The following is a 21,023-nucleotide window of genomic DNA, read 5'->3' as shown; positions in this document are numbered from 1 at the left end:
AGTGTTGGGGTAGCGCATTACAAAAGAAACACATTACAGTAATACATTTCTTTTAGCAGTAACAGAGTAATATAACACGTTACTAATAATATTTCAGTGCTGTATTCCCACAGTTATGTCACATAACATGTTACAATCCTCCTTACCAACCAAAGTGAAGCTTTTAATTTATGTTTTTTAAGAATCCATCCACATCAACATGACCGTATTAATATAGGCTCTGTGTGTTTAATACAGCCGGGCCTATGAGTTCTGTGTTCAGTCTCTGTGTGACTGAAATGAGCCGAATGATGAAGCCCAATCCTGTGAGAGCACTTTAAGTTACATTCTTGAATCACATCATGTATTCATTGTTCTGTGGACTAAAATAAAAAGAAGAAGAGATGTTTGTCTTGTCATGTCATTATAGGCTACATTATAGAATATATTTATTCCTATCTCATAATATATCAGACTGTGATCCTCTGCCTGCTCATCACTGAGTCCAAGGACATTCATTTATTTAAAGACATCTATTTAACTGTTCTATAGAGGTTATTTGGGCATTTCATTGAAAGTAACGATAAAGTAGTGTAAAAAGTAATATATTATTCTACACAGACAATAATATTGTAACGTAAGATATTACTTTAAAATGAGGGTAACTAGTAATATGTAATATATTGCATTTTGAAGGTAACTTGCCCGACACTGTCTACAAACTACACCAGTATATTGTACAGAGGAGAGAGCAGAGTGATGAACCTTCAGATGTTACACAGTAGAACAGAGTAGAATATAGTAAAGTCAGTATATAAACACACATATATATATATATATACACATGTAAAGTGCAGTGTGGGACGGCACAGAGCAGAGTGGAGCAGAGTGATGGAGGCTCAGGGGTCAGAGGCGAGAGACATCCCAGCATCCTCGCTGGTTGGCGAAGAGATGACGGCCATCTTGGATTGTAGCGGGGAATAAAGATTGATGCGGTAAGCTCCTTCTTTTATTCGTTTAAAGTCTTTTCTCAGCAGAGACTCGTTACAACCTCGTTCAAATCAAACTCCACGCGTGCAGTGGTCACAACTGAACCGGGCGGTGACGGAAAGTGGAAGATAGGACTTTAAACCCGGCGGTCCGGCTCCGCTGCTTTTTGTTGTTGTTTTGGGGAACTAACCGACGGAGGCGCAGCAGGCCCAAACCCGAACAAAAACACACCTGGCCCCCGGTTCATGTGCCCGGTGGCCTGCCTGCATACTCCTGTTCAAACCGGCGTTGTCGGCTCGCCAGATCGTGTAATAACTGCTTACAACTCTCCCCATCGTGGCGTGCAGACGATGCTGTTAGCTGAATAGCTCGCTTGGCAGTGAGCGTTAGCTCTCACGCTAACATCCCCATGCATTCCTATGGAGCAGGCTGTTCGCTGAGTGCGCTAGTCGGCTAGCATTAGCTCCTGGCACATTTTACAGCTAACAAAGTAATGCCAGCTACTAGCTATTATTTACATTGCCCCACACGTTGAACCCGAATCAGGACAAACCGGATCATTTGTGCTGTCAGGACACCGGCAGGTAGCGTTAATTGTTTAATTAAGGTTAGTTAGTAAGATTATCGGAGCTAGCATTAGCTCGCACGGCTAACTTTAGCTAGCCCTTTGCGACACTGCTGCACGGTTAACGATGCTTTTAAACATGAAAAGTCAAGTTTGCACGCCACTTGGCCAACACGAGTGGGTTGGAGTGGGTTTCTGATCAGAAAACACACTGAATGCAAGTAACAATGCACATTTATACAACTGTACACTGTTTCAGGCGTGCAAGAGCTCAATTAGCCGTTGTTCACTGGCTAACGCATCATAGTAAACAAAAGTAATCCTGAGAGATCACAGTTAAAACTCCGCTGTGGAGCTTTGTGCTCAAACCACCTCATGTAGTCAGGTTTGTTTCGGGTTTTAAACATGATTTAAGTCGGACAGTCCTTCATCATGGTGAGATGTGTTGTTTATAATGCACAAACTGACCGGTTGGGTCTTCACATGGTTTACGTTTGAATTGAACAATCTCAACTTTTCAACGATTCTTGGTGAAGATGTGAAGAAGTAAAGTCTTGTGTCACCAGCGACATCTTAAGCAGAGCTTCTTTTAACGATTACTTTCATTATTGATCAGTCTGGAAGTAACTTCTTTGACTCGATCTTTGGGACAGATGAAGATATTAGGCAGTAAAAAGTTCTGATATCGAGATATCGGACGATATATACACACTGTTTTTGCAATGATCATTCAAACTTGTGACAAATGCATGTAACAGAGGCAGGATATTTCACAAATAATTGCAAAAATAAGTTCCTTTCTTTGTTGTGCTTGTAATGAAGGCACTTGACGTGGTTGTGCTGGTGTTTATAAAATGAACCAAAACACTGACAAAGAGGAAGATCGTGTGTAGATGATAATCATAATGAATGTGAAACTAAATTTAACTTCTCTAAACTAAAAAGAAATCAGGTTTGATTATGAATCAAACACTGATACTCAGCTTGTTCGCTAAACATCAAGTCAACGTTGATCTTTAGTCAAAACCATGAAGTGCGTCTTTGGATTTGATGGTAAAAACAACACTGAACAGAAACGCTGTTGACTCGTCCGTCAGTGACCGACTGGTTTAAGTTTCACTCAAACAAATTGCTCCGAAATTTGAAGCGTCGACTGGACTGAAAAACAAATAAATCATAAAGAAAAATAAAATCACACAGCTGAAAATATTTCTGGCATAAACAAAACAAATGATCTCTGTGCTTTCTGCTTCCCAAAAAGTGAAACTGTGGATGCAAGATATGGATTTTTTTCAGCTAAAACTGAATCTGATAAGTCAAGAGCTAATTGCACATTTTTGTATTTTAAATAAAGTTTGTAACCCTTCCCAGCTGAGGGGGGGGGCAGGTTCAGGTGTGGTGAGGCTGTCTGGTTTACACAGCGAGGCTCTTCTCAGGTGCAGCAGTTTGTCATCAGGAGTGCAGCGACATCGTGCTTCACTTCTTCTGTGTTTATTGACAAAATGCAAACCAATATGTATTTTTTCAGCCGACACAGATAAGATAACGGATAATTTCACTTTCAAATATTTTTTAAATAAGTCCCTAACCTGTAGTTTGTGCAGCCTGAGGGTAAGAAAGGCAAAGATGGATGATTTGATCTTTATCGCTCTAATAAGATTAAGTTTTCCCTCCTCTCTGAACACTTGCAGGACATGTTTTGCAGGTAGTAGTGTGGCTCATGTCGACATTGCGTGGCTCTACACAGGTGCAGCAGTTCAACTTCATCATCACGACAACAGCGTTGTTCTTCTTCTTCTCTGTGTTCATTGGCTGCTCGAAGACCAACTTTAAAGGGGCACTATGTAGTTTTGTAGAAGAAATTCAAACCTAGAATTTTAATATTTACAATAATAATATATAACGAGGTAATAATACGAACTCAGGAATATGTATTTTTTCCATGAGTGAATAAACGAGCTGTTGAAAGGTGGCAGGGTCCGCCACTTATAAACAAAGTATAACCGTATAAACTGTGTTGTTCTTTATGGTCAGTTTGTTTATTCAGTCATGAACACAAAGAGAGTTTGATTTAAAATCAGTCAATGAAGATTAGATCCTTTAAAGGTGCATACCGCCACAGACTGTGTGTAGATGCTGCACTTGTTAAGTCTACTAAAGCAGTTATTATCTGCAGGTAACAGATAATATAAATCATCTGGTATCAGGCTGTTATTTATGTGCCTCACTAAGTTAAATGACACCAGAGCACTTAAACAGTTACCTTTTCTGTGAATTTATAAATAATAAATGACCCAAAGCATCTTTTCCCGCCTTATAATCTGAATCATGTCGGTGCAGATTGGGCAACATATAACTATACACTTCTCAAAATGAGGTAGGGATGTTTATCGGTCAGGCTCTAGTTTAGACTCTCAATTTAATAGTTTATTCTAAAAAACACAAAATATAATGAAAATTGTTCCTCATAATTTCCCAGAGCAACGTGAACGTCCTCAGTAGATGTTTTGTCCAACCAACAGACAAAAACCCACAAAACTCCTTTTTGGCGTAGTTTTGTTGTTATTGCGATTATTTTTGACGGATATTATGATTACGACGTGATTCACGTTTAGTGGGAACGGTAATTTTTCATAATTTTTACCTGAAAATTACTATTAAAATCCTGATGATGTGACATTTGTTTGAGTCCGTACAAAACAAACGTGTTTTCTTACATGTGGAGAACAAGATTTTTACACCAGGACATCTGTGCTGCTCCACAGGACTTCATTATGATCTGTGATTTGGATATTGCACTCAGCCGTATTATGAATTTGGGTATATTTCATTTAACTGTGCTGCCCTTGTTGAAACATTCATCTTCAAATATTTCTGTGAAAGTCTGTTTTGCTGCAGAGAGGATGTGTGGTGCTACTGCTTTGTTTTCCAGATGCTGTTGTTAATCACAGTTTAGTGACACAGTGCAGGTGTGACAGGAAGGAGCAGATTCACCTCACTGCAGTTTCACTCTGTCAGTCAGTCTGACTGTTTCCTGTGTCTGGTTTCTCAGGTGACACGCGGTATGTTTGGTGCTAACCGGAAGAAGTTTATGGAGGGAGGGGTAGAGAGCGACTACGCGGACGACTCCAGCCTCTACTACACCCAACAGTCCATGTTCCCTCCACACCGCGCTGACAAAGACGTAAGTTGTTCATGAAGCTCTTCTTCAGGGTTTTTACAGTGTGGAGAAAAAGCCCGATTTAAGCTCATGGTATGAATTATGAGCTTTTTAAGTCTGTAGTTATTGCATGTTTTAATTTAAGTCTCAACCTATGACTGCGGCTGCCAAAAAATCGATTCAGAATCTCGTAACAATCGTCCAAAATCTATTTTCTAAATGTTAATTAAGAGCGTGATGTTGATGGAACTAAACTTCGAGGGTAGTGCAGCGCCCGGACAAGTTACAGCGCGCACACTCTGGAGTTATCCTTAAGTTCATCTTCAAACAAGGCAGCTGCTTCAGGCGTTTCTTTTATTTAATGGCCTTTGAGAGACGAACACGGGGCTCGTAGTGTACGCAGGCAAAAGAAGTTCACTGTCCATTCAGCGTTCTTTTAGTCTTCATGATTTATTTTTTGAAAAGTGAGCAAACAAAGAACAAAGGAAATGGGAACATTGGCAAAGACGTGTTGAACCGAAAATTCATTTGATCCCAAGAATGAAATCCTGAGATTCTGGTTAACGACGATGACGATGATGATGTGAGGCGAACTATTGGACGTGTCTGTGTTTCTTCTCTTCAGATGCTGGCGTCTTCCTCTGCTTCCTCAACGGGTCAACTGTCACAGCTGGGAGCCAGTTTATATGGCCCGCAGAGTAAGAACACACTCACCTGTTTCTGCTTTTAGTTTCAGGAGTCTGTTGATTCACAACGTAAAGCTCAACTTATGGTCGACATGAAGGGTTAAACACCCCACATGGTACACAAATCATTCTTACACAACCAGACTGTCCTGTGCTTTAGTTTAACAACAGGAAACCGTGTGTTAATGTGCATGAATCTTTAGAATAAATACCGGTCTTCACGTTTCTGGGTCCAAACAGCTTCGTCGGTGAAAGAGAAAGTTTATCAGATAAACATCAGGAACACGGTGTGAACATTGTGTCGAGGTTTCACTTTCTCGCTCTCTCTTGCTGCAGGTGCGTTGGGGTTTCCCATGCGGGGTATGAACAGCAGCACAGCACCTCAGTTAAGTCGAAGTGGGTTGAACCAGTCTGGCAGCCAGCTCCCCAGTCATGCCAGTACACCCAACACTGGCACAATGCACACGCCTCCCTCACCGAGCAGGTACAGCACACACACACACACACACACACACACACACACACACACATATTTACATTTAATGGTTGGATCTGAGTCCTGTCTGTTTAAAATATCATGGTGTATTTATTTACTCTAAAATACTGAAATAGTATTTTTAACTGTTTATAATTTTCATCTCATGTTGATCAACTCACCAGAGTCGTAAACTTGTCTGTTCATGTGTGAAACCTAAATAAAATGTTTGATCAGAATCAGAAATAATTAATTGATCCAGAGGCGGAAAATTGTGTTTGTTAAAGAACTGAAAGAAGAATAGAGAGAGATAATAAGAGTAAAAATATATAAAGTGCTAAATGTAAAAAGTAACAAAAAATTACAGATGTGTTAGTTAAACCTGGACTTCCTGGTTAATTTATCTCATCTCAGTCAGAACACATAACCTCAGTGTTTCAAATCCAGCTGCTCATGTTCCTCTTTCTCCACAAACTGCTGCTCCAAACCTCAAAACCTCCTCCTCCTCCTCCTCCTCCTCCTCCTCCTCCTCTTGTAACCCCTCGGCTGTGTTTCTGTCTTTGTGCCTCCTCCTCCTCCTCCTCCTCCTCCTCCTCCTCTTGTAACCCCTCGGCTGTGTTTCTGTCTTTGTGCCTCCTCCTCCTCCTCCTCCTCCTCCTCCTCCTCCTCCTCCTCTTGTAACCCCTCGGCTGTGTTTCTGTCTTTGTGCCTCCTCCTCCTCTCTGCAGGGGTATTTTGCCGATGAGCAGCCGGAGCGTGCTGAACCACAGCCAGCAGGTGGGGGGTCCAACGGGCCAGTCGGCTGGGATGGTAGGAGGAGTGGGAGTCGGAGGAGAGAGGGGAGGTGCCGGCGGTGTAGGAGCAGGGAGGAGCAGCAGTATGGGGAGTCCCAGCCGGTCGTCACCCAGCATCATCGGCATGCCCAAACAGCAGCAAGCGCGGCAGCCTTTCACCATCAACAGGTAACGCTCCACCTTACTCTACCGTATCTCCTTTACTGTCAGACGAGTCAGGAATCACATCTGAGAAGCTGAAACTCAAGTGTTTGATGGAGAACAGTGTTGTTTGAAACGTCACCACTGTGGTGCAGTTAATAATTTGGATGTCGGAGCGCTGCAGCGTTCGAGCCGTCTTATTGCTTCAAGATTTGATCACTACTCGTGTATACTGTCACCTCCCACTGACCAAGACTGTCAGATACATAAAGTCTGAGTCTGATAGTCAACAACAAATATCTGATTTAACCGACTGTAAACAGGATCGACTTTGTACGGAAGACGATGACGGCCACTGGCACATTTTTTGCAGACTTTAAACTCGTACAGTGGCCCTCATCCTGTTCTGTAACTAAATATTGTTTATCTACAGACACTTTCTATCCGTGACCATCAAATCCTTCATCCATATTAAGTCTCAGTGTTTTTTAAAAGCTCATATCTGAGAATAATCCTGTGTGTTTCTGTTTGTGTGTCAGTATGTCAGGGTTCGGGGTGAACAGGAATCCAGGCTTCAACATGAACAACTCCCTCTCCAACAACATCTTCAACGGCACAGGTACAAAGAAACACCCTTAATTTTGTAGTTGTAGTTTAAATGTGTTGTTGTTGTTGTTATTAAAGTGTTAACAAGTGTGTGTGTGTGTGTGTGTGTGTGTGTGTGTGTGTGTGTGTGTGTGTGTGTGTGTGTGTTTTCCATCCAGACGGCAGTGAGAATGTGACGGGGTTGGACCTGTCAGATTTCCCAGCGTTAGCAGACAGGAGTCGGAGGGATGGAGGCTCAAATCCCACCCCACTGCTCAACCCGCTGGCCGGTCGGGCTCCCTACGGTACGACACCAGCTCACCTCTCACGATTAGCTTTGATTTGATTTGAAAACACAACTTCTGTCATTAGACTTCGACTTTCATGTCCTGACAAACTGTCATTTACAGTTTCAAACTCTTCTTTAAAAAGATGAGTATTTTACAACAACAGCTTGACTTTATCCTGGTGGCTTTAAGACGAGTTCAGATAACATTCACCAACAATAAACACCAGCCATCAGGGATCCAACGATTAACAACAAAAGATAGAAATTCAGTTTGTGACAAAGTTCAGTTTCTCTAATCTGTCCAGAGGGAACCCTCTTCTCAAACAAATCAATAAAGGATCTCTGAAACATCTCTGACACTGTTGGAGTTACCTTCACACCACTCACGTCTTTGTCTTTGTGCATACAAGTGTTTGTTGAAATTGACGGATTATTTCGGTCAATTTTTCGATTTCTAATCAGAACCTTGACGCCCTCAGAAGCGTTCATATTCTCTTTTTCCAGCTTCTCAGACGTGAAGATTTTCCAGCTTTTATTTCTGTTATGTGATAAATATTTTTAGGTCTCGGACTGGCGGTCGAACAAAACAAGAAGTTTGAACTTCTCAGTGAGCATTTTTTTTTTTAACATTTTCTGATAATTGATGAACCAAATATTTGATTATTTGAAACAGAAACTAAATGGACGATCAGTCGATATGAAAAGAAGTTGTTAGTTACAGCACCGATGAATCCTGGTGTGAGTGCAGTTTATTTCTGTTGTTGCAGTGGCTGTGCATCGCTAACTACTCTATCCTCCATTTTCCCAGTTGGCATGGTAACCAAGCCGTCCAGTGAACAGTCGCAGGACTTCTCCATCCATAACGAAGATTTCCCAGCTCTCCCTGGGCCAAACTACCAAACAAAAGACCCCACCAGCACCAACGAGGACAGCAAAACGGTTAGCTTGCTGTTTTGTCATGTTTTCTTTTCTCTGTCCTGTTTTCTCCTCTTTTTCTTCTTTTTTCTTTTTGCTCTGTTTTGTCCAATTTTTCAGTCATTTATGTTTTTAATCATGGTATCATGTCCCTGCTCACGCCGTGCTCTGATGTCCTGACTCGTCCCGTCTCTTAGGACTTCTTTTTCCCTCCGTTTCTGTCCAATCAGAATCTGAACTCATCAGGAAAGCCCGCCTCTAACTCAGATGGTCCAAAGTTCCCCGGCGACAAGAGCTCCGCACCGAGCAACAACAACCAGCAGAAGAAAGGGATTCAGGTGCTTCCTGACGGTGAGACGGGCGCACGCGTCACGATGCATCCTCACAGAAAAAGATTTACCTGTGGAATATATTTACAGTTGTCCTCACGTGTTGTCTCCGTCTCCCAGGGCGAGTGACCAACATCCCGGTCGGCATGGTAACGGACCAGTTTGGGATGATCGGCTTGCTGACGTTCATCCGGGCGGCAGAGACGGACCCCGGCATGGTCCACCTGGCGCTGGGCTCGGACCTCACCACGCTCGGCCTCAACCTCAACTCACCTGAGTACGACGCACACTCTCTCTCACACACACACACACACAGACACACACACACACACACACACACACACAGACACAGACAGATCCACAGTAACAGCGTAAAGAAAGCTCGCCTCTACGCCACCTTTTTTTTGTTCACACTGAACCACTGACTCTCGCTGCCGGGAACAGACGCTGGTTTTCGGGTGGTCGTGTGACGGAGAGTTGCTCAGACAGACAGGATGACATGTAAGATGCTGAAGACACATCACTGTTGTTTGGTCTTATAACGCTGCTTTGTGGGTTAAAGTGTGGGAAATGATGAGTGAAGGATCTGTTTAGTTTTCAGACTGAACACCATCAGACCGACACACAGACGTCTTCTCGCCTCTGTTACTACCTCCAATGGCGGACGAGAGGCGGAACGAAACTGTCCCCCCATTCACCTCTGTGACTTTCACACAGGTGGCGAGGCGCAATATCAGGAAATATCCCCACCTTGAAAAGGGGCTACAGAGTAGAGTCACGTGGTGATAACACAGCATGAAGGAGGCGTGGAGAGCCCGAGGAAAACTTTATACACAGAACAAGCATATTTTTAAAAAGCTCAGTAGAAAGAAACACGTGGACATGGAGACGTTTGCGCACTGAGCGACAACAAACAAACATTTCATTCTCTCTCCTATGTCACAAACGACAACAACTGATACTTTACGGCAACTCTGAGGGGACACACGACTTTATTTTGCGGCCCTTTGAAATCATGATGTTGTGATGCAGGGCTCCGAAGACTAAAAACTGACAGACAGAAGAGAGTTTAAACATTATTTAATACATTATTAAAAACATCCAGAGACACCAGACTCTGGCTCAGTTATACAGTTCAATGATTTCTTGTCTCTTCTTCTGTCTCCTTCAGGAATCTCTATCCTAAGTTTGCGTCTCCTTGGGCGTCGGCTCCGTGTCGACCGCAGGACATAGGTGAGTTTACACCTGATTTATTTTAGGTTTATTTTGATATCTGTGGAGGGAATATTAGACTCAGATACATCTGTTGGACACAAAACAACCCCAGTGTTTTTATTCTGTTGCTTTCTGTCTGCTCTGCTCTTGGGAAGTGTGAATTGTTGGTTGGAAGAAGAGTTTAGAAGGGTTTTCAGTGTTTTCAGCTCTCTTTACCTCCTCTTCCTGCAGACTTCCACGTCCCTTCAGAGTATTTAACCAACATCCACATAAGGGACAAGGTACGTACTTCAAAAAACACCAGAAGGACCCTTTTTATGTCTTGTTAGTGGTAAAGAACTGGATAATAATTCAGTTGGGTTTCATGTCTGGGTGTCTCGGTTGATCAGTACGCTGTGATAATGTGGCAGATGTCTTAACTGAAACGATTTAAATGTTTAACAGTAGTTCTGCCTCTCTCGTGTCTCCAGTTAGCAGCTATCAAGTTGTCTCGGTATGGTGAAGATCTGCTGTTTTATCTGTACTATATGAACGGAGGAGACCTACTACAACTCCTGGCTGCAGTAGAACTGTGAGAGCAACAAACACACACACACACACACACACACACACACACACACACACACACACACACACCTGTTACTTCACAAACTGATCCAGGTGAAAATCTTTTATAGTCCCGTCCCCTCTGACTACCAGCTCCTCGTGTTGCACTGAGTGCTGCTCAGTCACTAATGAGCTGTTATTAATGTGTGTGTGTGTGTGTGTGTGTGTGTGTGTGTGTCCAGGTTTAACAGGGACTGGAGGTACCATAAAGAGGAGCGGGTTTGGATCACCCGGGCCCCGGGGATGGAGCCCACGCTGAAGACCAACGCCTACGAGAGAGGGACCTACTACTTCTTCGACTGCCTCAACTGGAGGAAGGTGGCCAAGGTAAACACACACACACACACACACACACACACACAGCTGTTTCATACCTGTTTCTAATACCGAACCAATCACATGACATCCAGGTAGGAAACACCTGCATCATGCACCCGCTTACACAAAATTTTACTGCCTTTTTTCATGATGTTATTTCAAAGTGTGTTAATTCATCTAAAGTTCATGTTTGATGCTGAAACCTGTCGCAAACGTTTGGTTGGAGACCGAATTTACCTGCTTGAGTTCACCCAGAACTGTCAGTTAGTCTGAGATGTCGATGGAGAACATAAAATAATCACAGCAGAAGCTTAAGAAGTTATTTTCATAATCGACTAATCTGCTGAGTATTTTACTGAATGAAAAAAAACAAAAGCAGTGAAACACAGTCAGGATTTCCAAGGAGACGTCTTCAAATGTCTTGTTTTGTCCAGGTAACAGTACAAAAATGAAAGGGATTAAGTTCACTTTCATGCTTTCAGCTGCTAATTCTCACATTTGAGAACAAGGTGGGAAATAAGCGGGTGAATTTGATCATCCCACAAGACACAGTGGTGGAGTAGCAGTTTGGACAGGAGTTTGTAAGACAGAGAGCATCGGTTGAGTTATACAACTGACCTGTCGGGGGCAGCAAACGTCTGTGCTGCCACCAGTCGTGGTTTAACCAATCATCTACCAAGGTGTGCTTCCACCTATCAATGGTATGAGGCCAACCAACGAGCTAATGATGTAAACACGAACGTTCCCCGAGCTCCCAGTCTGAACTGATATCTGTACAGCTAACTAAGCTAATGGCTAGCAGCAACTAGCTGTTATTCTAGTAATACGCTGCCCCCTGTTTGTTTTGGGGTATGAATTCAACAGGTTTCCTATTCGTACATATTTCACCTGTTTTTTATTGGTAAAATGTAAAAGTGTTACATTTTACCATTTTTATTATGAGCTCTTTTTTGATCTTTAAACACAGAATATGTTTCACCGAGTTAATCGTGTCTCTCTGTTTTCAGGAGTTTCATCTGGAGTATGACAAACTAGAAGAGCGACCTCACGTTCCCTCCACATTCAACTACAATCCTGCCCAGCAGGCCTTCTGATTGGCTCTACCTCCTCCTGCCTGCCTGCCATTGGCCCTCCTGGCTCGTCAGTCGTCATCCCTCTAGGTTTCTTTTCCACCTCCACACACTCAAAAGTGAATCTGGCCAATCAGGACTCAGGACGGGAGAGGACGTCCTGGCTCCCAAACACGTCACTGAATAGACTTTGATTTTAACTCTTCTGGTTTTTGTTCTTTACCTCATTTCCTTTTTTTTTTTTTTTTTTTTCTTTTTTGTTTTCTTTTATTTGCCACCCCTCCTCCATGAGTTTGTTTGGTTGGTCTGTTATGTGGAGCACAGACTTAATGTCAACAGACAGCACAGGCACAACACACCAACACACGCACTGTAAATAACTGTCCACCTGATCGAGTGATTCATGTTTCTATTCAGTCTTAAGAAGTGACTATTTTTGTCTAGAGAAGCTTTTAAGAAGAACCAGATTTTAACACAGAATAAAATCACCCGTCAGGATGGATAATTATTTCACACCGTGCACAAACTGTGTCACACCTCTGACCTTTGGCAGGAACTGAAAATATTTATCATCTCCTTTATTTTTACCAGGTTTTCAGCATTACAGATCAGAACACACACACACACACACACACACACACACATCAGCAGACAGTGGAGAGTCAGGAGAGGAAATGCAATGTACATTGTAGCACTATTTCATAATAAAAGAAGAAAAAATATCTTTTGGTTTGTTGATGTTATGTGAGCGGGTTTAATTTTAAAGCTTAATGAGATGAAGTTTAGCCTCTGAGCGGGATGTGTTTGGTGTTTTTAATCAACTGTCAACTTTAAAGTGACGGACTAAAATTAAAAATATCAGCACATCCCCTTCACACCGACACGACTGTCTCAGTTTCCACCATTTTCCTTTTTTGTTTTCTGGTTTTTATCCCCTCTCTCTGCCAGCAGAGCTCCCTGTTTCTTCACTTTTAATATTTAATTCCTTTTTTTTATTTTTTTTTATTAAGTTCTTCTACTTTTCTATCACTTCCCACATTTATTGGCTCATTTTCAGCCCAGCAACAGTCAAACCTATAACTGTCGGAGTGACCTCTCTCAGGATCATTAAGGAAAAATTCGGCATTTCGAGGAATTAATTCATTTGTCTGAGAGTTTGATTTTCACTTTTCGTGTCTGTATGCTGAACATGAAGCTTCAGCCAGAAGACGGTTAGCTTAGCATGAAGACATTTCAGTTTTTTTTAGAAAATTAATAATAACGAGATAAACAGCAACGTGTTAATAAGCTTCGGGTCTTGTCCACACGAATACAGAATATTTTCCTCAACGTTGTTTAGAGGAGTTTTGGAAACAACTTCTAAGATGAAGATTTTTTCATGTCTCTGTTCATATGTAAAACGCAGTATTTGGGAAACGATTACATCATCACCTCAATTCACGCCTGACCATCGTTGCTTGTGTGTAACGAGCGACTGAAACAACAATGCGGACCAACAGTTTGTTTAGGTTTGGTTCGCTCTGTGCTGCCGTGTGTCGGACGTGCTACTGAGTAAATCTGCTAAAATATACAGCAGATCCTAAAAGTCTGAGACCACCAGTCAAAATGATCACAGCTCTTAATGTGGAAGTGTCGATCATAGTGCCGATCCCACTGTGAATCAAGCCTTTAGCCTTTAGCCTCCTTTAGCTCATTGTTTTGGTTCTCTGCCGGCAGATTGAGTCTCTCGCTCTCATCAAACCCAACAGCTCGTCCTCGTCAGAAAAAAACACGAGTAATATAATTACTTTAACCCAAACCAGTGTTTTTCTAGACTGAACAAAGTATTTTAGTGCCTAAACTTAAGCAAACAGTCTCATTGTTTTAGGGACAGTGAAATACCGTAGACGCTACAAGTCTGAGACCACTCGGCAAAATACTACTTTGCATTTGTTTGCTGGTGTTGATTATCAGAACGGTTGCAGATTTATTGGCGAGTGATTTCAGCTCTTGTGTTCTGATCAGGTGTCGATCATAGTGCCGATCCCACTGTGAATCAGCAGCCTCGAGCCTCCTCTCTCAGCGGACTCAACTTGATGTATTGATCTTCTGATTGGCTCTGCCTGATCGTGCTTTGGATAAAACTGATCCAGTGTCTGTAAAGTGTTTTAGAGCTCGAGCTCTGCCCCCGTAGAAACCGTTAGTCATGATTTGCTGCTCATCAGTTTGACTTCTGACACTTTCCTCAAGCTTTTTGGACGTTTGACAGAATTAGAGATTTCCAGTGTGGTCTGAGACTTTTGTACACCGCTGTATGTAAAATAACTTTACCTGCTATTACGAGTTTATTTTGGGTTACGACTGTCTAACGACAATACGCTCACCAACATGCTCAGAATGTTTTTCTCTGGTATTTTACGTATCGTTGACGCAGACTTCGTTGATACTTTTTTTTTTTCCAAACAGGCAGAAAATATCCGTATTTGTGTGGTCAAGGCGTTAGAGGTGCCTTTGGATGGAGCCGAGCACGCTGATTTTATGCTAAGCTAAGTTAGTCTCACTAGCTTCATATTTATCATACAGACACGAGAGAGCTATCAAACGTCTCATCTCACTCTGCAAGAAAGCGAATAAATGATATTTCCGAAAATACCGAACCTTTCCTTTCAAGGTCATTACCACTCCGCCAAAATGCAAAATCAACCCCAAAAAAGTCCCAATTTTGAGGCAAAATATAAACTATTTACTTTTTTCGTGACATTATTTTAAAATTTCCTCCAGGAGGCACCAATGTACAGCTGTGTATATATATTTAAATATATATACATACAGACATGGCAGTATTTTTAAGAAAAAAGGGGAAAAACAAAAAAGTGTCTGATAGGAGGAGACCCTCCCTCTGCTGGCCGCCAGGAAACGATGCAATACTTCCCGTTACCACGGAAACCACCATGGAGACGGTTTACAGGGGACCACGCCCGACTCCGCCCGCCGACACCGACCGACCGACCGACCGACCGACCAGGGCCCAGCTCGTTCACTCTGCAGCAGCAAAGCCAAGGACACGCCCACAGACCCATGTGACCTGCTCGAGATGATTTGATTGGAGGATGAGGACTGAGGCACTTGGCCGTTGGCTGTTTTATTAAATATGGCAGCTAGTGTTTTAATAGGAAAAAGAATAAAATAAATATTCTGGTAATGAAACTGAACGAGGAGTCCTGTGTTCATTATCTGATGTACTTTAATTTTTTTTTTCCTTTTTCAAGAGGTTTTTACCTGCAACAGTTACATTATTAACTTTGGCTCATTTAACTGTGATTACTGGTAAAAGTTGACAGATGAAGTTTATTCTTCAACAAAACACATTCACAAAATCTCACCTCGGGATTAATTTAGTTGCGGCTGAATGAAGCTGAATCACCACCATGTTTTTACACAAAGACAATAAGAAGTTCATGAAGAACATTTGCTGAATTTACAAGAAGGAACAAATAAGTCAGAATCAGTCAGAGACAGAGTTTCACACAGTTTATAAAGTGTCTCCAACTCAACAACTCACTAAACTGACACATTTGTTAAGGGAGTCTGGGGACAAAGAAGTCGCCTATACTGGTTACTGTTTAGTGTCTCTGTAAAATGTGACATGTTTAGCATCAATAAAATGTTTCTTCTTTCATAAATTGAGTGTAAATGGTGAAATCAGTGTAAACAGTGTGTTCAAACAGCTGCTAAATGTTGGCAGGTCAGACTTTAGCACTTTAGACACAGAAGCAGACAGGCTGGTGCAGCCATGCTGCCACAAACTGACACTTTTTACAAGGAAACACACAACTTACTGTTTTCATTTAATGCTGAATTTACAAGAAGGAGACAATGATTCAGAATCTGTCAGAGACACAGTTTCACTACGTTAGAAAGTTTGTTTTAACTCAACAACTCTTAAAATCACTACATTTGTTAAGGGAGTCTGGTGATGATGAGGTTACTAGTTCAGTGAAACAGACGGTGTGTTCACAAACATCTGTTTTTTGGTGTAACATGATCTTCGTCTGCTAAATGGTCCATGAGATGAGATTGTTTTGCCAACTGGTGTTTCAGGAGTTTGTCCACACGAGGGCGCCATGTGCCAAAGGAAGATGATCAGGCAGGAAGGAGAATAAACCATCTTATGACACATCAGTCGAGTTATTATAGGAGACTTTAACCATCTTCTAATTGGGTGCTTTCATTTAAATAAATCAGTCAGTTCACCTTTAAGTTATCAATAATAATGATTATATTTACCTTCCCAGATCTTTTTGTTGCAGTCGAATCAATATATCGACGTTTCACCACAGCAGCTGAGCGTGTGATGAGTGAAGAGAATGAATAAAGTGAAGTTGAATGGAGGCAGGATGAGGACTGACACACACACACACACACACACACACTCACACAGTTACAAACAAATACACAAACAGACAGAAGATAACACACAGTCTATATCTGAAGCATTAATGTGGAGCAATAAAGACTTAATGTGGTGATAAAAGCAGCAGCAGAGCAGATTTAATGCTGCAGCAGAGACACAGTGGAGACTGAAAGTGTCCATTAAATTCAGGAGAGGAAGTGTTGAGATTAAATCTGAAACCAGCTGAGACGAAGAAGGAAAAGGAGGAAGAGGAGAAGTGTGAGGACAGAATGATTTGTAGAGTCCGGCCTGGTACAGATAAATATCTGTATCAGCGTATATGTTGTCTGTGGAGGACAGTTAATAAAAACCTATCTCAGAATTTTGATTGTTTATCTCATATTTTTTACTTTTTATCTCATAATTATGACTGTTTCAGTATCGCCCTCAAATATTTAGGCTGTGATAATTAGTTGCAGATGTAATCAGGACATTAACATCTGAATATGAGGCAGGTTAACGTCTGCACAGCTTTTGTGTTGTTTTTACTCTGTATAGTTGTGACATTGGTCCCTTTGGTTAACAAACAGTCTTTTATAGTGTTTTTGAGGTTTCAACAACAGTTATGTAAGTGACTGAACCGATCTAAAAAATAAAGTGTAACAAAGAGAGAGAGAGAGAGAGAGAGAGAGTGGGTGAAGGTGTGAAATGAAACTTCACTTTATTTGTTAATTAGCTCGCTGTGCTGTTTTACTGCAGCTCGTAGAAAACAACATAAGACTCTTCAAACATCACGGTCCTACAACACTCAGCTCAACATGGTGACTCCACGTTCACTGTGTCGTTGTCTCGTCTCATTTAACAAACACGTCGTCGCTCTGACTCACAGCAGAAACATCAACACGTACAAACATACGCAGCCACTTTAGTTCCTGTGATTAACTTCTCATGATTCCAGATGTGCACGTGTTTGTTTTTATTCTTCATCAATTAATGTTCAATCGATGTTAAATTAATTTTAGGCCAAGACCCCTCCTCCATCTAAGACCTGTGGAAATCCATTGAATAATGTTTGTGTAATCCTGCTAACTACACATCTACAAACAAACAAACCAACAGACAAACACACAAACCAACAAACACACAAACAAACAAACCAACCAACAAACAAAAAAACAACAGACAAACAAACAAACCAACAAACAAAAAGACAGACAGACAGACAGACAACCAACAAACAAACAAAAAACAAACAACAAACAAGTTACAGCGATGCAGAACATGTTATGGACGGTGAAGAAGAGGAAAAAAGGAGCTGAGTGCTTAAAAAACTGAATAAAGTGAAACATAATAAACTGTTTTCTTTCCTTTTTAAAGGGAATGATGAAAAACGTTGACGTTGACTCAGAAAATAAAAATAACTTCACGTTTGAATCACAAGACAAACTTTCGGACAGTATTGAGTTCGAACGTTGCTGAAATGTGTCCTAATCTCCGCATCATGTCCCATTCTAACAGCAGGATTTTCACAATAAGACGGCAGCCTGTCGTTTTGTGTTTGGCATGAAGTCGTGTTGCTGTTTGGAGACAAAACACTGTTAAAAAAGATACGTTTCCTTAAATCTACAGGCTGAAATCCAGATACGCTGCAGAACAAGGCTGCAGAATCACTGCACTGTACTTTTCCATCACAGTGCTTTCAGACAGACGCACATCGTCACCATAATGAGGGATATTACCGGCCTGCAGCTCGCTGTTGGTGGAGGGATTTTCAGCCAAATGTTCGTTGGTTGTTGCAGCACCTCTTCTGTTTTTTCAGGACAACAGGAGCAAATATTGTGCAGCCTAATCGCATCATCTGACTGTTGATTCGAGTCAGACGATGCCCCTTTTTCTATCCGTTTTATTTGGTTGAAAGCACAAATCCCGTCCACAGAGGATACCAACTGTCGCCGCAGCCTCTCACAGTTTTCCTTTTATTCACATTTTTGTCTTTCAAAAGAAATATACCACAAATTTCCTCAACTGTATGAGTTCTTCCTCTTTACTCAGGAGTGAAAACACTGGAGATGTATCTAAAGGTTGTGACGTTTCTGTTTTTGTAACGCTGGTGTTGGTCTGTGTGCGAGCGCCCTGCAGGGACACGTGGCCCCGTGTTCGTCCACGCTGATGTCCGTTATTATTTGTAATCTTTTGATCTGCAGAGATGATGATAATCCTGCCACATGCCTCCCTGATTACCCATGCATAATGCTGAGGCTTTATTCTGGAGCTTTTCAGCGCTTCATATTTATGCAACAGGCCGAGACGAGCTGCAGCGGAGAGACAGTGCTGCTCCAGGTGGAAGGATATCGTTGTTTAAAGGGCGAAGCTGATGTTATTGCTGATACTCGGTGTCTTTGAATATCATTATCTGACCATTTAGATTCAAAGAAACCTTCCAGTATTCAGTGTTTGGTGACATGTTTGTCTTTGTTTTAAGTCTTAAAAATCATTTAGAAGACAAAAATAAAGATTTTGCACATTTTTGTCTTGATGTGAATAATAACGTGAATAAAACTTTAAAATATTACCTCATCTTAAGTCATATCAGGTAGATTGTCATCATTGATGGTAGTTGTTCACCATCAGCGAAGCAAGTTTGATCGATCAGCCTCTGAGTGAAGTCAGCACTCAGCAGAGACTCTGGTTCTGGTTCTGGTTCTCTCTCTCCTCTCTGTAACGTTACGTTCATGAAGTAAAGTAAGAAGAAGAAGAAGAAGAAGAAGAAGAAGAAGAAGAAGAAGAAGAAGAAGAAAAAGATAATTTTTAATCCCAGAAGTTACAAACTAATCTTTGAGCTCTCCTCCCGTCGGTAAACGGCTCCGGATCAGAACAGAATCGGATGTGACTCCAGGTGTTTATTCCTCCAGTCGGCCCACAAAACACCTGGCAAATGTGTTTTCTTTAGTTTTGATAGAGTGACCTCTAGTGGCAGTGTGCGTTTGAGCACAATACAAAACAGTTGATGCAGTTAGAGACTCGCTGGTAAACAAAGTGAAGCATTTAGCAGCTACAGAGCCAAATATTTCCCTCACCAGGAGTCGGTGGAGACCAAAATCAGAGGTAAAAAAGAGTGACTATTGGACACAAACGTGACTTAATGCGCCTTTTAAATAATCTGTCTAGATATCAGGAAAAGTCAGGACAGCGTTTGTTTGTGTTGTTAGAGATCGACAAGCGTCTGAACCTGCAGTGACTCCTCACTGCAGGTTCAGAGAGACAGAGACAAATCCAAACATTTCAGTCAGCGCATTGATCATTTAGTCCTCGGAGGCCATTTTGCATCTTCAGCAGTGATTGGACTCTGCCAGCACACACACTCACACACACTCACACACACTCACATACACTCAGACACACTCGTGCACACATTTTCACACACACACACACACACACACACACAATGAAATTAAACTTTATCGATCCACAAAGAGAAGCTGTGTCATCACAGCAGCAGGTAATGAAGTGCGTAGTAACCTTTGAAGACAGCGTCTGGCAGCCAGTCTCAATGTTAACTAATTGCCAGTAAATAGTAGAATTAACTAAACTAAACTTTTAAGCCAACAGCGACGAGAAGTCCTCAGAAAAATGTAAACTTGAACATTACTACTACTACAACTACTGATGAAGATCAGGTGACGTGATGGAAAAAGCTCTGGTGTTTTGTCAACTTACATCAGTTAAAGGGAAATCTGTTCAGTCTTTCTGTAGAAATCGACCCAAGTTCGGCTCATATTCGTCACGTTTTGAGGGATTAAATCATGTAAATCGAAACATTTGAGCCCTGCGTTGATCAGCCTCAGTATCATTCTAATCAATGACTGATCAACAGCAGTGAGGTAACGATAACTCGTCCTACAACCTGTTGTATTTGTGCCGAGAGACGGAGGATGTTCCTGACAGAGTGATGTGCTCTCTCTCTCTCTCTCTGCTAAGAGGCTTATCTCATGCAGCATGTAGCGGTGAGCGAACAACACGCAGCCCGCGGCGAAAGAAAACACAAATCTGGATTGAATCATCAGGCCAGCGGGGCGACCGAGCACCACACAACCTGCACAGAGAGAGAGAGAGAGAGAGATGAAACCATAGAAACATCACAGAAAGCCACAGGCTGCACTACACGGCCAAAAGTATGTGGACAGCTGAACAGTGCAGACTCACCTCAGCAGCTAAAAAAGTCATACTCGAGTAAAAGTAAAGATTACACGTTAAAATATTACTTTGGTAAAAGTGAAAGTCACACATATGAAAAGTAATCTGCAAGTAAAAGTAAATACATATTTACATGTGTAGATGAGTCGACGATCAATCAGATCCAATAATCAGCATTTTTCTTTGTTTTGTCTGATTCTAGATAAAATGAGTTAATTTAAAAATGCACAACTTTGGCTCTGATGCAAGTTATATTAAAATATTATTACATAATACTCATGTGAAGTACAAGTAACTCAACAAGTAACTTAAGCACAGTACTTGATTAAATGTACTTAAT

The 21,023-nt window shown here is 41.7% G+C and overlaps 1 protein-coding gene across 6 annotated transcripts; it reads left to right on the top strand.

Annotated features, from left to right (window-relative positions):
• Nucleotides 1-895: 895 nt before the first annotated feature.
• LOC141008284 (CCR4-NOT transcription complex subunit 2-like) lies at nt 896-12,839 on the top strand. Of its 6 annotated transcripts, none has more exons than XM_073480578.1 (16): nt 896-974; nt 4,587-4,718; nt 5,320-5,392; nt 5,717-5,864; nt 6,584-6,817; nt 7,330-7,409; nt 7,555-7,680; nt 8,227-8,271; nt 8,473-8,603; nt 8,810-8,930; nt 9,029-9,185; nt 10,080-10,141; nt 10,355-10,404; nt 10,594-10,694; nt 10,912-11,056; nt 12,055-12,839. In XM_073480578.1, the coding sequence occupies exons 2-16, from the start codon at nt 4,599-4,601 to the stop codon at nt 12,139-12,141; spliced, it is 1,680 nt and encodes a 559-aa protein (XP_073336679.1). In that variant the 5' UTR covers nt 896-974; nt 4,587-4,598; the 3' UTR covers nt 12,142-12,839. The 6 variants fall into 6 exon arrangements, with proteins under 6 accessions (XP_073336679.1, XP_073336677.1, XP_073336681.1 ...); XM_073480576.1 differs by having other exon boundaries at nt 8,777-8,930; XM_073480577.1 differs by lacking the exon at nt 896-974 and adding an exon at nt 1,534-1,553 and having other exon boundaries at nt 8,777-8,930; nt 12,055-12,227.
• The last annotated feature ends 8,184 nt before the right edge of the window (nt 12,840-21,023 follow it).

This window comes from Pagrus major, chromosome 14 (assembly GCF_040436345.1).
Source record: "Pagrus major chromosome 14, Pma_NU_1.0".
Classification (NCBI taxonomy): domain Eukaryota; kingdom Metazoa; phylum Chordata; class Actinopteri; order Spariformes; family Sparidae; genus Pagrus; species Pagrus major.
The sequence above is the reverse complement of the archived record's forward strand: the minus strand, read 5'-3'. Positions and strand labels throughout refer to the sequence as shown.